Source organism: Strigops habroptila, chromosome 7 (assembly GCF_004027225.2).
Source record: "Strigops habroptila isolate Jane chromosome 7, bStrHab1.2.pri, whole genome shotgun sequence".
Lineage (NCBI taxonomy): Eukaryota > Metazoa > Chordata > Aves > Psittaciformes > Psittacidae > Strigops > Strigops habroptila.
In genome coordinates, this window is record NC_044283.2 from 46,956,034 (window position 1) to 46,973,533 (window position 17,500).

The 17,500-nt window shown below is 37.7% G+C and overlaps 1 protein-coding gene across 3 annotated transcripts in view; it reads left to right on the plus strand.

Moving 5' to 3' along the window:
- Nucleotides 1–17,500, plus strand: part of TNKS (tankyrase) — a 139,594-nt gene that overhangs the window by 92,953 nt on the left and 29,141 nt on the right. For all 3 annotated transcript variants that reach the window (XM_030492274.1, XM_030492275.1, XM_030492276.2), the window contains 7 exons: nt 1,824–1,918; nt 4,717–4,783; nt 5,248–5,434; nt 7,431–7,552; nt 9,039–9,130; nt 9,216–9,294; nt 16,963–17,134. In XM_030492274.1, the coding sequence (XP_030348134.1) occupies nt 1,824–1,918; nt 4,717–4,783; nt 5,248–5,434; nt 7,431–7,552; nt 9,039–9,130; nt 9,216–9,294; nt 16,963–17,134 (814 nt within the window). The remainder of the gene's footprint in view (nt 1–1,823; nt 1,919–4,716; nt 4,784–5,247; nt 5,435–7,430; nt 7,553–9,038; nt 9,131–9,215; nt 9,295–16,962; nt 17,135–17,500) is intronic.

The following is a 17,500-nucleotide window of genomic DNA, read 5'->3' on the forward strand; positions in this document are numbered from 1 at the left end:
TGGAAGTCTGCCATTGTGGTTTTAGAAGTAGCATGCAGACAAGAATGGGTGTAGTTTAATTGTGGTGAGGTTAAAGGATCCTGCAATGGTCCAAACATTTAGGTTTTGCTCCAATTTCTTCTGGAGTTTAGACCTTTCAATAGACTGACTTTTCCACAGTCCATTTCAAAGTCTTTTCAGGTTGATAAAACTGGATTTAGTAACCAACCCAAGGCAACTGTCAGAATAAACAGTACTGAAGTATTCTGCTAATGTCAGTAGTGGCGTCATCTTTATCTATGTTGTCACTAGCGTTTATGATACGCAGAAGTTAGCTATTTTATAATAGGGACAGATATGAGAACAATGTAGTACCTTCTGGATCAGTCAAAATTGTTAATTCAGTATTAGAAACCTTTCTGAAACAGAATAATAGATCCTAACTATTTGAATGGCCAAACATTTAAAATATTTGACCCTTTTTATCGGTGGTGTTTTGTACTTTTAAGACACTTTAGGGATCTTCTGGTTAGGAATGTTAGAGGCCTTTTGAGAATAGGTAATTCCAAAGATGGGTCTTCTGGAAACTTGCATAACTGCTTCCCTAAATAAACTTGATTTACCTGGATGTTTTTCTTAGAGATGCGCTCTGCTGTCATTTTGACAGTACAAGCTGTGTTCTTACTTTGGTATACAGGCCACTTGGTAGATGCCAAAGTAGTTATCCTTTCCTGGAGCGAAGTAGCAGTAATACAAGACTACTCCAAGTTATGGTCATACTAAACATATTAAATCCTGGGAAATCCATACTGTTTATGGATATATAGCACCTGCTGCTGTTTACCACAGATGAGACCATTTGTCTTGATTTTAGTTTTCTAAATCTTGATAATAGTGAAATGTGATCTCACCTGTAATACTGTATAATGATGTTCTAATGCTGACAGTAAATCTGTACTTGGCTTAATGCTATGAGATATGTAAGTCCTCCCATGTGCTCAAGCTGGTTTACATATGGGGTTTTACTGCAATAAAATTGTGCAGTTTGGTTGTGCACCACAAAATAAATTGCAGCAAAGATCCCTTTAAAATCCTCTGATTCTCAGCCTTGGGAAGGAGGAAATGGCATCACCCATTTGTGTAAGAAATCAGTTCCTTCAGGCTGAGACAGCACACAAAATCAAAAGCTGTCAGTTAAAATTCTTACAGATTAGTTGTGGAGAAAGGTGGTGGTGATGTTATTGTTATGCAGCAAGATGTATTACTGCTGAAGGCATGGATTTTGCAGGGAACTGTGAACCGCATACAGTTTGCTCTGCGTGTCTTACCACAGCACAGTACAGAACACATATGGATACTTGTTTGGTGCATTCCTGCTATGAGATAAATGCATTATTTCTTGTTCTGCAGCCTGCCTCTTGTGCACTTGTTACAACAAGTGTACATACAAGCAGTTTTGTAACCTTTGAGTGTGCAGGTTATAAATTTGCTCATGAATTAAACACAAAAAACCAAAACAACTGGCATTGTTAAAATTAATTAAATTGTGGCATTTAAAAGGGAAAAACAAAACAAACAAAACACAGTTGACCCATTATTTAAATTAACTTGAAATGATGAGCTTGTTATTGCCTTGGGTGATACCTGGATTCTTCCCCACCTTAAGGAACATTGATTTGACAACAGGAAGGGCATACATGTGCTGTGTGTTTGCTAATTTAGCTAATCACAGAAAGAAAGCATAACTTTCTTGATCCAGTGTGTAAGAGAAACAAAGAGTACTTAGATGGCAGGAAGTGCGGGAATGGCTCCCATTCTTCATCTCGTTTTGTTTTACTTTGCAGTCCACTCCTTTACATCTAGCAGCAGGCTACAACAGAGTTCGAATAGTCCAACTTCTGCTTCAGCATGGTGCAGATGTGCACGCGAAGGACAAAGGGTATGTAAAATGAGTTGATTTATTTTCTGTTTGCAGCAGTGGTCTTGTATTAATTAAGATGAAGAATTATTCCTATTTCATGTTGCAGCATAATCTCAATACCTGGCTGAGAATGCGGCATTTGCTTCCAGAATCTGAGTGTGGTTCATCATAAACTTTTGTTAGAGCCCAAATGACAGATTAGCTGTGATTGCACTTAAGTCTCCTATTACACCTTTAAATTTTCTTCCAGACCTTATTATTTTCTTGCATGCACAGACTACCCTGTGAAATCATGGACTTTACTATTTTAGGAAAGGCAATGGGGAGAAGATACATGGGCTTAGTGGAAAAAAGTGTGCATTGAAAAATTTATGTACAGTCTCATTATCTTGTTGCATATATACATGGATGTAATTCCAAGTAATATCAGTAGCGCTCATTGCTCACAGCTAGTGCTCTTTGGAGATCTATCTTGATTGATGTTGCCAGCAAAAATCAAAATACAGTAGAAGCTAAACTATTCTATTTTTGCAGTATGGATGGTAGTTACATAAGACACCAACAAAAAGTGTGCAGCAGTCAGAAATCTGGAATGATACGTGTTCTGAGCCATAAGTTTCTGAGCTGTAAAGTTATGATTCTCATGGTGGTCTCATAGGAAGGCTTAGTCCTAACATTGTAGAAATTGGGACTCTGGTTAAGGGCATGCATCTTGTATTCAGAGACCATAGAGGTAAGATATTAATGAGTGTGTGTTCTGTCTCTATCAGCAAAATTGAGGCACTTCCTATATCTTCATTTTCTGCTGAGTCCAGCCTAGTATTTAAAAAGGTGTTAAATTAAGATCTTAGCTTTTTGCTTTTTTTCTGTTTTCTTTCCAAAGCCAGTCCCAAGTGTACTTAAACTCTTGAAGATCGACTAAGTGTAGCACTTTTGTCTGTACATTCACCCCTAATGGCTTTTTTGATCAGAATTGTGAATTGTATGATGATACGTTATGTAAGTCCAAAAAAAAACCCCAAAACCCCATAGTAAGGCTGCATGTAATACCTATTCAGGTAGATCCAGCATTGTTAAGCAGGTTTTAGGTATTTCACACTTCTCTGAAATTTCAGCATCACTTGGTAGAAAATTCCAGTATAGATGCTTTAATGAGGTTTGAATGATCTATCTGGAAAGTATGAAAAGTGTAAAAGTAGTTAAGTTAAACTTGGGGGGCGGGGCGGAAGGAAAAATTACACACACACTTTCTATTAAACTTAAAAACAACTCAAACATTCTTGGAAATGCCTGAGATCCCAGTAAGCTCCCTCTTTTTTTAGCAGCATCACACATTTGCAGTCAGTGTGGTACTTTGTTCTTCCTTGCTGTTTCTTATTTATATATAATTTATAAGCGAATAGGCTATAAATAAATGTAATTTATTATTTATGGGGCTAAATTAGGTTACATTGATTTTATAGACCTGTTAGATTCTCTTCAATAGGGTCACAGAGAGAGTCTGGAGGAACTGTGCTACATCTTCAAAATGGTTGTCACTTCTAGTTACTCCCAAAGAGGACCACAGCCAAGGAAGCAGCTCTTTTCCCACTGGTCCTTTCATTGCCTTACTGCTACTGTGCACAAAGTCACAATGTGCTGGAAAAGGGGAAGGTGTGCTGCAGGAGCAGCCAGGTGGATCGCTGTGGTGACTGCTGATGAGACCTTGAAAGCCTCAGTCCTCTTAGGTGACGATCGTTTTGGAAGAGCGCAGGTTTCTTGAGTGCTCTGTGGGCTGGATACTCTCTCACACACACACACATACACCCGTAAGCTGTAATTAAGAAAAGTAATGATGGAAAATAACAGTTTGACAAATTTCCCTCAAACAAATTTCCCTCTCCTCTAACAAATGCAGTGCTGCTTCTGAGAGCATTTGTCTTAAAATTAAGTTTACCCTGTGTAATACTTCTGTCCTAATGCTCTTTGAGTTGATTTTGAAATTCTGGGGTTCATCCCTTGTATTTTTCATAATTATTGTTTTCAGTGTATTATGCATCCAGATTTGTTGAGCCATAACTAGCTTGTCTTGCTCAGCTTGAATTAAACTCATTTTGTCCTCTGTAATAATAATCCTCTTTGCATCTCCTTTTCAATACATGACTTTTTTATTATGTCTTGTGCTTATGACTAGATTCCTGTTATTTACTTTGCTAGTGTCATTTTTAAGTATGGTCTCCAGTAACATAGCTGTACAAAAATTACAGGGACTCTCTTAGAAGTATCTTGCACAGTTGAAGAGGTTGTACTGTAAAACATGGAGTAAAATCAGGTCATTCCACAGTCTGGAGCAGCAATTTTATTCTTCTTTCTATGGATATTTTTACGTCTTCATAATATACACAGGAGTTACATTAGCATTATCTGGGGAGTTTTGCTTTTCACATAGCATTTAAAATACTCAGGAGCTCGTATTTAGGCAGAAACAGAACTGTGACTTCTCTTAAGCAAATTGAATGCGGAATGGAACTCCCCCTCCCATTAATAGCTTCAAGAAAGCTCATTTCAAAGCCAATTAATGCTAATCTTAGTGGTAGATGAAACATCTGTGGCCTCATAGGACAAAAAAGAGTTTTAATGCTACTCTTAAGTAACATGTTATTTGGGAAGGTTAGATTTTTCCATTAGTTTGTGAACCTTAATTTTTAAATATTTGAATGTTTAAATGTTTTAGATTTAATTTGATTTCTATTCATCTCTTGGTAGGGTGAAAATTGTTCTGCCTTCTGTAAAAATGCGGTTTAAATAAGTTTTGTCATTTGCCTTCTTCCATACAGTGGTCTTGTGCCTCTTCATAATGCATGTTCATATGGACATTATGAGGTTACAGAGTTGCTGCTTAAGGTAAGCAGAAGGATGGGAAGTAATTACTGTACAAGTGTTAGGTGAGATATGAACTGTTCATGGCAGAGTTGAAAAGGAAGATTTTTAATTTTTTTCTGCAGGATGTTTCAGACATCCTGTATATCATTTCAGAAGCCTGCAATTGTAGATCTTTCTGTGGTAGATCTGTGAGGGCTTTTTTTTCCCTCCCTTATTTCTTTGGACAGGTAGTAGAGCTTCATTTATTTGAGTTTTTCTGTGGAAAATCTATTCTACTAAAAACTATCATCTCATACATAATTTTTTACTTTCCCCCCCCCCTTAGGATTCAACAGTATTTTTGTGTATACCGGTATTTTTATAATGAATTTTTGTGTACCTGTTTATATATGAAAGAACAGACCCATTTTTTATAATGAAATTTGTAAGCTCTTAATTATTGAAGATGGTTTCTTACTAATACAAGGCTTTCTTTGCTGTACTAGCATGGCGCCTGCGTGAATGCTATGGACCTCTGGCAGTTTACCCCCTTGCACGAGGCAGCTTCCAAGAACCGCGTAGAGGTTTGCTCCCTCCTGCTGAGTCATGGTGCGGATCCCACGTTAGTCAACTGCCATGGCAAGAGTGCGGTCGATATGGCTCCAACACCTGAGCTAAGGGAGAGACTGACCTGTAAGTGTTTTCAGGCAGGAAGCTATTTTCAGCGGGTGTAAGGGGGTGCTTTCCTTTCAAGCCAGCTTCCTTGTGCTTCACAAGTAGATGCAAAGCAGCAGGGTAACTGCAGCTGGGCCTCTCACTTTCACGTACGCAGATCCCTCTGATATACTGTTTGGGGTATTTCCTGGTTTTCTTAGGTTTAAAATTTTTAAGCCAGTGCTGAATCATGGTGTGTTTTTTATTCTTCAAGTCCAGTTAAGGTACAGAAGAGCCTCTGTATCCCACTTAAAGAGTAACTTCCAGAAGGTAGATAGCTTCAGTGTGCAGACTTGGAGATAAAATTCCAGCACCTTCTTTTGTAGTCTTTGTAATCCTTATGCTGTTTACCAAAGAGTGTTTCACCTCTAATTTGAGTTTGTCTGCCTTTGCCCTCTACTGGGGATTTGTGTTCTCATCATGATAAACTGTAAAAGATAATTAAATGATACAAGTATGGAAACAAAGCATTATGAAGGCACAGAAAACTCCTTGAGAAGTACATTCTGAACTCAATTATAAATAAGCTTTTGGTTTTGTCTGTCACCTTTCCAGTCCTGCAGAAGCCTCCTGACATACTAAGAATATGATCCTGCACTACTCAGAATCACAGTTGGTCAGGTTGTTGTCTGTCACTATTCTTTGCTTGTGAAGGTAGTGAGATCATGTGCAATGGAAAACTTTGCTCTAGGAGAAAAGAGGAGGGCATTAATATCTTTTAGCTACTCCTCTACTCTCTGGGCTAAATTGGGAGATGCTTCTGGCTTTGAGGCTGGTCAAATTAACATTTGGTTTAAATTAGCAAGCAAGCAACTAAAATCTATTTAAACTTTATTTTATTTCTGTATTTATAGTTCCTGGAGAGGAGTGGGGAAAGATTCGTATCCATTAATATCCGCTGAAATGCGTACACAATCATGAGTGTTATGCCAAATTTGGCAGTAGCTTGGTGGGACATCCTGTGTGTTTGCGTACCCAAAGTAACATGATTAGTATTTGGTTTTATACTTTAGGAATAATATCATATTTATTTGTTATTTCAGGATTTATTTGTACTTGTGCTTTGAGTAATGCTTTGTTTAGAAAGAATTTTGAATTCTATTTGAAATTAAAACTTGAATGTTGTTATATTTATTTTTATTCCTAAATCCACAAATGCACCAGATGTTAAAGGGTAGAAGAAAGCCCCTCTTAACAAGCTTAGTATTTCAAGCTTGCTTATGAAAGAAAAATACTGATATTTTTACTGAGATTGAGCTTTTCTTTCTAGTTCTCATGGTCAGACACCATTCTTGCTAACCTACCTTTCATTTGTACATTTTAGGAGAAATTTTTCAAACTCAAAATGATTTGAAACTAAAATGAACTAGTTGCTGAACCGAACAAGATGTGACACTGAAAATAACAAAATTACCTCTCTGTACTTGCAAAGATAGAGCTGCTATCAAAACTTATTTCATCTTTATAGCAGACTGCCTTCAAATGCTTAGCTGGTTAGCTTTCGTTAAGACTTTTAATGTTTTAAATTCAAATTATATGTATATATAGAAATTTATGCATATAATTCTATAAATACATATATTTATTCTGGATTTACCTTAAATTATTTGTCATTGTGAATATAATAAGGTTTTTGAAATGCAACTGTAATGCTTTTTTCTGAAGAGCATGCAGTAACACTGTGCTCACTTGAACACATAGTTAATTTAGAGGTCACATGCATTTAATATCAAGCAGGTGGAGGGTAAAAGGAAGAAAAACTACAAGAATTTTACTCAAGGAATCACTTCACCTCTCCTTTAGAATGTCCCTTTGGTTTCAGTAAACCATTTTCTGTGTCCCAGGTCAGCTGTTACCTGAAGATGTACAGAAATACTCTTTATTTCCTCTTAATTGAGTATAGCTACCTTTCTCTAATAATATTTATAAATGTGACATGTTGCTGAATATGAAATGCATCTTTTTCCTCTAACAGATGAATTCAAAGGACACTCATTATTGCAAGCAGCCAGAGAGGCAGACCTAGCCAAAGTGAAAAAGACACTTGCTTTGGAGATCATTAATTTTAAGCAGCCACAGTCGCATGAGACTGCACTGGTGAGATTATACAATCAATCCATTTGTTTTATGATAAATGTGGTGGTAGTGCTACTTGAGGAGTTTTATTCCTACACTATGAAAATATATTCATCATCTGAGATTGAGGGTTTGCCATCAAATACGTGATACATAACAATTAAATCATCATTCTAGAAAAAACACCATATAATTTTTTATCACTTTATTTTTTTCCTTCCTGGTAGATTACAGAAGCCCTCCAGCTACTCCTCACCTGTTCATGTTTCACTTCTATTTCCGTTTTTGCCATCACCCTCTTTGTTTGTAGGTCAGTTGCTGTGGTTTTTCTGGGGTTAAATTCTATTCCAGTGGCCCAGTGCTTCCTTCATGTGTTATGTGGGTAAACTTGGATTACAAATTTTCTCCATAGGGTATGGAAAATTGTGAAAAAAGATGTGAGGTGTATATCACAGGGTCTTACAGCATTGGAACAGGACTGGCAATGCCACATTAGCTATGGAAACAGAGGTCTGAGAATTTCCTGGCAGTATCCTGGTCTTATTACTTGAAGCAACAGGGGAGGCAAAGAACACAGCCGGTATCCAGATGCAGTATAGATGTTGAAGTTGAGAGGGACTGATTGTGTTATTAAAACAATTATAGTTATGATACTTTTATTCCAATGGAACATTTTCTTCCCAGTGGTAGGTCTCAGCTGCAGGCATGCAACTGTGTATTTAGTATTACAAACATTGAGATTGTGATCAGAACATTGTGTGTTGAGTACCAAGCATCATGTACTCTGTTCTTTCCATGGAGGACTTGGCATCCTAGCCTGAACTTAAAAGCAAGACAGAGAAGAGATACTTACAGGCTGAACATGAAGATAGTATGGAATTTGAAATGATGTTACCCTTTTCTTCCTGAGTACATCAGCTGCTGGCATGTGGCATCTCTTTAGCTGTGTAATCATCACTTTGTAGTCCTGTGGTGGTCTTTGCTCTTCTCCACCTGCTCATTCTGCAGGCAGCTAGGCAAGATGGGGTATTTTAGCTCTATTGATGTCTTTGGTTCATTGTTCAGTAAATGTTTGACTGTGACCTCTCAATTTTTGCCTCCTGTACTTGAGATTTCCAAGTGTCAGGACTTAGCTTCCACAATCTGATGAGGTTATGTACTATCTAATGAGAGTCTCTCTGAAGAAAGCTAAGCTGTTTCAAGCACTTTGTCTTTACCTCCTGTGTGCATTATGTGCTGGTTCTGTCCCGATAGCTAGTTAATGTAGGGGTTTTTGTAAGTTGCAAATAGCTTTAGAATTAAAATTGTTTTTCTGAGTAGAATAACTTAGCATTGATCATTAGCTTATATTTTGTTCAGTATGTTATGTGCTTCAGCAGAAATATGATGGATACTGTAAATTTTGTAGTCTGATACTTAGCAGAGTAATTAAGAGATGAAGTCATGGATCTTAAAGCTCTTTGTCATCTGTGTAGTTGAAACATAATTTATGTTTACTTTTTTGCAGCACTGTGCTGTGGCCGCTGTGCATCCCAAGAGGAAGCAAGTTACAGAACTATTGCTCAGGAAAGGAGCAAATGTTAATGAGAAAAACAAAGAGTAGGTTTCTGAAAGTTTTTACTTTTCCAAATGACTGTCATATTAGAAATGTAAAACTGATATCCCCCCTCCTTTTTTTCCCTAGTTTCATGACGCCTTTACATGTTGCAGCTGAAAAAGCTCATAATGATGTCATGGAAGTTCTGCATAAACATGGAGCAAAGGTAACTCTACTTACATGTATTTAAGGCAACAGGCAAGAAGAAGGATTATATTGGTTAATCACAGTGTTAGTTTTTATGATAGTTGTTGCTTTTTCTTCTGTATGCCTTGTGCTTCTCACATTAACCTTGAAGTGTGTTTATCTTAAATCAGTATAGGATGTTCAGGAATCCCATTTGAAAATGAGGTCTTCTATCCAAGTAACTGAATACAGGCTTTAGGAGTCTAGCTTACTCATTTGTAATGAATCTTGCTACTCGTTTCTAATAAATGTGGTCATCTAGATGCCTCTTGTTGCTTGATCTTGTTGGCTTGAAAATATCCAATGTCTGAGTTTGCTGACACTGAGTTTAGTAGTCTACTGCTGGGCAGTATGTAATTGTATGCACAGGTAATACTAAGTCTTTTTATTTTGAAACAATGAGTTATAATTTCTAAGCCTGTATGAGAGCTGATTGCCAGATTTCAGTATCTGATTCACTTCCACAGTACTTTAATGGTGTCATGAAATAGCTTAACAACAATACCATGACAGAGTTAATTGCATTTGAGAATGCAATGCAGTGGTGATATACCAACATTTCCTGGAGGGGGAAAGCAGGCCCAGAGGTCTCAGTTATAATCATTAAAACCATTCATTGTTATTTTCCCAGATTCACTCTTAGTAGCATATATATGCACTCAAAGCGAAAAAAGTACATTTTGCCATAGGAATAGATACATCATCACTTTACGGATCTGATTTTGCCCAGGAATTCAGTACTGGTGGTATTTGGATAGGCACTGAACTGGATGTGCTGGAGTTTCAAGTGTATTGATACGCAAGTACTACATGCTTTGAAATAGAAGGAGTTTCTGCTCTGGAAAGCCTGCTACTACTGCTCCCTGGAAAATCTAGCTTTGTGTGGCCAAGTTAGGAGTAAGCTCAAAGACATCATCCTTACTGGATTGGACGAATTTTGTTGTTTGTGTCAGTAGTACATTCTGACGATAGCTTGTAATTCTTTTATATCCTGAAGCAGGGGTTCCTAAATCATGATCCACAAGTCACTTGTGGACTTAATGATGGTGATAAGAGGCCTGCAGTTATCTACAGTCCAATGTTGAGTGGTGTGTTCCGTTTGTTTTTTCCATTGACAATATGCAAATAGAGGTACATGATGCTCATTAAAACTCATTCTTTGTATCCTGGTGTATGCTTACTAGGTTATTCTGTGGCTAGCCATTCACATTTATAATCTAGTAGAGCACTTAAGTGCATGGCAGGAGACCACTCATAGTTAAAATTAAGCATATATTTCTGTACTGCAATGGATCAGGTCCCTCTCTGGTCAGTCTCCAAAGTTCCTCAGCTGTAAAACAGTATGTAATGCAATCATGGGTTTTCATGAGAGGTGGGTCATTAAGGCTTATGAAGCATTTTGAAGTTCCCAGATAGTATATGCTCTAGAGTATTAATTAGTTAACCAGGCATATTTAATCACTCTAAAATGTTTGTCTTGCTTATATATTACCATTTAACTTCCTGCTCATGCTTTGACTGTAGACATTCAGTTCATGAGACACTCTTTAACATGGATATTTCTTTGTTTCTGATTGTTAGAACATGACAGCTTTAATCCCTTAAGCATGATACAGGTTTTTTATTTTCTCCATTTGTTATATTTCTGGAAGCTTTTTCTTCCTGTTTACTTATTTCATGCCTTAAATTTTAGTTACTTCATAAGATGTAGTCGAATGTACTCTTTGATCCTGTCTGGCCATGGTTTGTACGAGAGGGGTCTCGTGAGCTGATGAATCTGGTCCCCCTGCAATAGCAGCCACAGATGAATATCCATTTGTTCTTCAAACAGCACTGTCCTGCAATTTAAATACCTCTTTTCCATTTTGATGCTTCCTTTGCTGAGTTATTTGCAGCGAACAAACTGATTCTTAGCCTTTGTTTTGGAAGGCTAAAAGCCCTAATCACTTAGTCTTCCCTCATACAGGAACACTGGCATTTCCTAATCATCTTTATAACCCTTCTCTTCACTAGCACCAGAGGAAATCTTGGAGCTCAGGCAACAAGAATGGAATTCATTCCTCCACTGCCTTACATGATGGCGCTTCCATATCTCTAATGTAAATGCTGGGCTAATGCATTCTTGGGTCATGTTTGCCTTTTTAGTAGACATGACACAAGAGCACTCAGACCCTTCCTGTAGTCTTGTAGTACCCAGAGAATTTCAGGGAGGTTTTTCTTGCAATTTTTTGTATTTGTAACCCTTCAGCACAATTCTCCTGTGCCAAGATCATTAATGAAGATATTAAAATAAAATTATCCCACAACTAATCATTGAGCAACTCACCCCCTTTCAATACATTCAGTTCTTCAACCAGTCTCTATTTTTCCATATAAAATAAGATTTCCCATGTGACCCCATATCGAATGCTTACTGAAGTGTGGATGGATGACACCTACCATATCTTCTTTACTTTGCAACCATTTCTTCTGTCAAAGGAAAGGTCCTGTATAAGTCAGCTTTAATCTACCTTCTGGAAACCACTACTGGTTATATATAGAGAGAAACAATTTGAGAGACATGAGTAACTAGGGCTTCAAAGAAGGTGGAAATTTTTTCTGTTGAAATATAGTGCCAAAAGGCAGACAGCTGATCCACAAATACAAAATCCAGTAATGGATTTTGGAGACAGTCATGTAAAGTTTTTTAGATGGAAAATAATTTGTGATTGTTTTAGCAGAAGAAGCTGCTGTTTTTTAAGGAGAAGCTGTGATCTCTGTCAGACAGCAAAAGTGAGATAATGTGAAGTATATATATTCGAGGCTTTTCATGTTTTGCAGAATGGGCTGAAGCATGGTGAAGACTGCTTTAAGGTATTGCTTGGGATGAATAAGAGAGGGTTTGTGGTCTTGGAGCTGGATTTAATTATCCTTTTTTTTATCACTGTGTAAATTTCCTGTTTGAAGTATGTTAGACAATAATAAGTGAAGGGCTGCTTGAATAATGTGCTGATCTAGACTTATTTTACAGCAATGTTTCTAAGAACGTTTGTATTGGCAAGAGTTAACCCATATTCACAGATTGCTTATTTTGGAGTGCTTTGCTGGCCTTCACTGACAACACAGACTAGATTTGTAATTTGAACTGTGAAGAAGTACTTGGTGCACATCACTTGCACATCAGCATGTTACATCTAAGCCATACCCATTCCATGGTCAGTAAAGACACTAACTTGTTACTTGAGTTTGCAAAGTTGACTGTCAACTGTACATCTAAAGATCAGGTGAGAAACCTTGGGGTTAGAATTTTCTTTAAGGATGTTGATCATAAATATCTGTGGTTTTAAATGCCTTACCCAGTTTTCACTTGTTTGCCTGAACTGCAATGTGAACAGCATTTCACACCACTTCTTATTTGAAGTTGGATATCCCCAAAGTGCCTTATGAAAAATACAAGCGGAGCATCTTTAAAGAATCCTCAAGCATAAACTATTTTTTTATTAGACCCATGAGCAAATCTTCAAATGCCACAACTGTATCTTTGAAGATGGTCAAAATCCTTTGTTTAAAAAGAAAATCATTTGAAGGTGGTGAACTAATGAAAAAGTGGCCTTCATCCTGTTTTGTTTTATTGCTAGGTAGTTGGATACCTCTTATAACTGGCTCCTTGTCTGAATTTATAGATACATGGGAAATTGAAAATGTTCAAAAAGACATTTGGCTTTCTAGCAGTGTGAAAGAAAAGGATTAAGGTCTTTTCTGAAGTGGAATGATTGTTGGAAAGACCGACCTGCAAGCATGCAAGTACACTGGTATCTTGGGCAAGTGTAGAGATGCCGTGAATACTGTTCATTTAACTGTATTATGTTTCTAGAGGATACTGCTGAAACTATTCGTCTGCAAGAGAAATGAGCCTTTCTAAGGTCATGTCCAACAGTGTCCCTGTTCATAATGGTAGCAGAAATGGCTTCATTCTGCTCTGCTAGAAGCATCTTGCTTTATAGATGTTTGCATAATACAATTATTTCTGTGTGTTGGAGTCAGATGTTGCCAACCTTTCATGACCATGGATTTGAAAACAGTCATCGTTTAGCTAGACACACACAACAGGTTTTGTATAACTTTGTTGTGTAATACATTTGCTTCCAACATTTTGGGTAGAGGTATGATTTTCTCAGGAAAGAGTAAGCATTGAAAAATTACATTTCCTTTAGAAATGCAGCAGGTTCTGGACTATGATGATTAACAACATGAAGAACTGTGTGATCTGTTGCGATTGCGTGATTCCACTTTTCTCACTGCTTAGACATCCAAACTCAGTGGCATTAATCTTGAGCTTTTATGCAAAGGAGCAACTGTGGAACATATGGCTGTATCATGTAGGAGCTTTCAGAGTGAAACTAGACCTTCTTTTTTCCCTGTTGTCTTCTTGTGACAGAGCTTGAAATTGCCACCAGTGCGTCTTCATTCTTATCCTGTTTATTGTTGGTGATCCACAAAGACACAAGACATAGCGCAGGTTGTCTTCAGAGTAAATACAGCAGGAGAGCAGTTAGAACACTTGCATTGCAGGGTAGGATACTCTGATATTGGGAACTGCTGGCAGAGCACAAGTTTTACATGTGATTTTTAGAATGTACATCTCCTAGAACAATCTTGCAGAGAAAATTTCAGTGCTTGGAAGATGTTACATCTTAAGCTGCTGTAGCATCAAGGAGTAGGGGAGGATATTTAGCGTGTTTGATATGAACAGAAAGCTGATATGCTTGTAAAGTCTTGCCAAAAAGGTTTCCTGAATAGGTCACGGCTGTTGGACTACCAGAAGTGCCTGGCAGCCAAAGAAATACTGCTGTAGCCATGTATGCTGCTCCAAGACAGCAGCAGTGCAAGGGGGAAAAATTTCTTCAGTGTCTGATGATACATGAGCATTTCGATTTCTCTACCGCATCCGTCCAGGAGGGGGAAAAATAAATGAAAAGGATTTTCCATAAAAATGCTTTTCCCCTGATAAATGCATTCTGCTTTCAATGTTACGGTTTGAGCAGTGGCATGACTGCTTTCATGCTAAAAGGTGAAGACACCAGAGGCAGTCTGTTGGGGAATAAAAGCTGTCAAATCTGTCGGTTTTGACACTTTGCAGAAAACCTGTCTGTAAAGTAATTCAGAGGTGCAGCCTTCTAATTTCACATTGCCTATAAAGGCAACCAGTTGAATATTTCTCCTTTTTTGATTAGTGCAGGTGGAATAGTCACACAGGTAAGGCAGTACACCCTGGGTATTTTACATTTTTTCAGATAGAGCTTAAGCTTTAGCTTTGAATTTGAAAGGATTATGTTTTTAGACCTACTGTTGAGCAGTTGTTAACCCGGACATACATCTTACCATGATTTTTGATGGTTTGATTTTTATGATAGTTTAGTCTCAATTTGTGTTTCAATTTGTAATGCTCAAATTGATTTGCGTTTGGAAATAAATCCTGTTGCTTTCAGCCTTAGTGCAGTATGTTCTTGGGCTGGTTTGAGACAGTGCTATGTGATTGATGAGAGCAGATCTGCCTCAAAGTGGACATATTCCCCATGAAATTGCCCTGCAAAGCCTGATTCTGCTCCTGAGGGAAAAAAGAGCTTCATTTGGTGCCCGCATCTGTCTGTCAGCTGCAGCCTTCTTTGTCCCAGGAGTTAGCAGGCATTTCTTCAAATGGCTGGCATTATTCTGCCACAGGAATCGATTACTGGCAAAGATAATTATTTGGAGGTGGGAGAAAGGAGACCTGCATAAGACATGTGAGATGATGGATCTGATGACTCTGCCAGTGTTCTTTTCAAATGAATATTAACATTTTTTCCAGGAACACAGTATCAAATGGTGCAGCATGAATACCTTGCTGCTGTTCCTCAACAATTTGTTCAGTACAGGCATGTTTAACAAAGGAATTCAGTGTTACAGAAGATGTTAGTTATGATTCTCTGTCTTGAGAGAACAGAGTGTTATCACCTTCTTCCAGAATCCATAAGTCTCATTTCATTCTGCCTTTACCATCACTAAACCTGTATAGCCCCAGACTTCTGCTTTTCTCCACACCCTTATCAGTGGTGAAAGGTATCCGGTGTCCTGGAACAGATGAGGATCATCATCTGAACAAAATGATGGATTTGGGACATTCAGCATCTAATTAATATTTATGATTGCAGTAAGTTTTTATTTAAAACAAAACTTTTAGGGAAATCCCACTAGAGTGGCATGAGCTGAGCACGATTAGAAGAAAGCAGAACTGTTCTCCTGTCGATCTTTCTGCAAGAGAGGTTTGTTATCTGAGAAATTTCTGCTTTATCAGTCTGTAGAATTGTTCAGGGATATAGAAGAATTTCAGACAATATCGAATCACAGCCCACTTTATTTATGGGGTAGTTGTTTCTTCTTTCCTGTGGCTTGATACTGTTATGTTGCAAGCATTTTACTTTTTATTTTCTTTTTCTCCTTCCCTATCTGGTAGTAGGTATTTTCTACAGTTACTCCCCCCCCAGTTAAATTTCATTTAATTACAGAATTAAAATGTTCTTTCACTCATTTTTCATGGAAAGGTAATAGGATTTGCAGACCGCGTTTTAGGCGAGAAATGACAAGTGAAACTATTGTTCTTTTCCACCACAAAGATTTTGAGAAGCTAAAAAGGTGGATTTTTACAGTAACAGTCGATTATGTATGCAGTTCACAGCCTGTAGTCCGTAGGCTTGGAAACAGATAACAGGTTCTGAGCTGCTTGCAGAGAATATGGAGTAGTTCTGTATTTCATAATGTGGTAAAAAATCTTTTGGACATTTGCATTTAAATTTGTCTTGAATCACTGCTAGGTACAAAGTACCTTCTTGAAAGGTTATTTTCATCAAGGTTTTTTTCCACTTTTTAAAGCTCTGTATTATTCTCTTCCTTTCTCTGATAGTCAGCCCATGGAGATACTTTCAGTTATTTAGATACTCCCTTAGATCCTGACAGACAAATAGGTTTCCATTATGTTATACTCTTTGAAAGTGATACTCCATTTTGCCTGTTTATACAGTCTTGTATTGAGTAGAATTATATCCAGTTATACTTAACATTTCTGTAAAAGTACAAAAGTGAGGAGGAAATGGACTGTTTGTATCCAACCTCTTTCTTCCCCTTCTCCCCCGCTTTCGTAGAATTCCTAATCTGACATCATTGTTTTGCTTTAATTCTTGGTAGTGAGCAATGTTGAGTTAATTCCCCTTCTGAGGATGACAGATGGTAATTTTCTTAAAGCTGGAAGGCCTTTGAATTATTTGGTTAATTATTTACCTCTTTCTCCTCTTCTCTGAGAGTTTTACTTTTCTTGCAGAAAGGTTGATCTTAATTGAATTTGTCAAAAGCTTGAGCACTATTTTAAGTGTGGTTTTGGGGACCCTGTGTTGCCTGTCAGCCATGCCAACAAATAACCTGCATGGTTAAAGGACAGAAGAGCATCTGTGGTGAATTATCTTGACATTGGAGTGTTTACCTATTTGTCATTGGGGCTTTTTTTTTAGTTGCAATGAAGAGGGATTGATAGATGAATTTGTATGCTGGAAAATTCATGTAACTGTTGCTCTTAGAGGCAGGGACAGGTGCAGGCTTTTAGTTATGACAATATTTTATATTGCTGATGATTTTTCAGATGAACGCACTGGACACACTTGGTCAAACAGCATTGCACAGGGCTGCGCTAGCAGGTCACTTGCAAACCTGCCGGCTCTTGCTGAATTATGGCTCTGATCCTTCCATCATCTCTTTACAAGGCTTCACAGCGGCACAGATGGGAAATGAAGCAGTGCAACAGATTCTGAGTGGTGAGTAAAAATAAAGGCTTGTGCATTTGAACTTCAGCTTTTCCTTTTACTGTTGTGGATCTTCTTTTTCAATGCAAGAGACATGCAGTAGTTTTCTCATTCCCTCCCTTCCACCATTATGTGCACACATCTACAGTATGTACTGCATGATGCTTTTCAGAAGAGGGAAAAAAAAGAAAAAACGAAAAAAAACCCCATACACAACAAAACAAAAAAGCCCCTGCTCAATTCAGTGATTTTGTGCCAATTGGGAAGAAAATAAACATCTTGTGGCTTTAGAGCTGTACAGGGAGATTGTAGGAAGGCAGATGTGGGTAGTTTTGGGTGGTTTTGATAACAAGTGCCATGGCAACTGGGATATTGCTA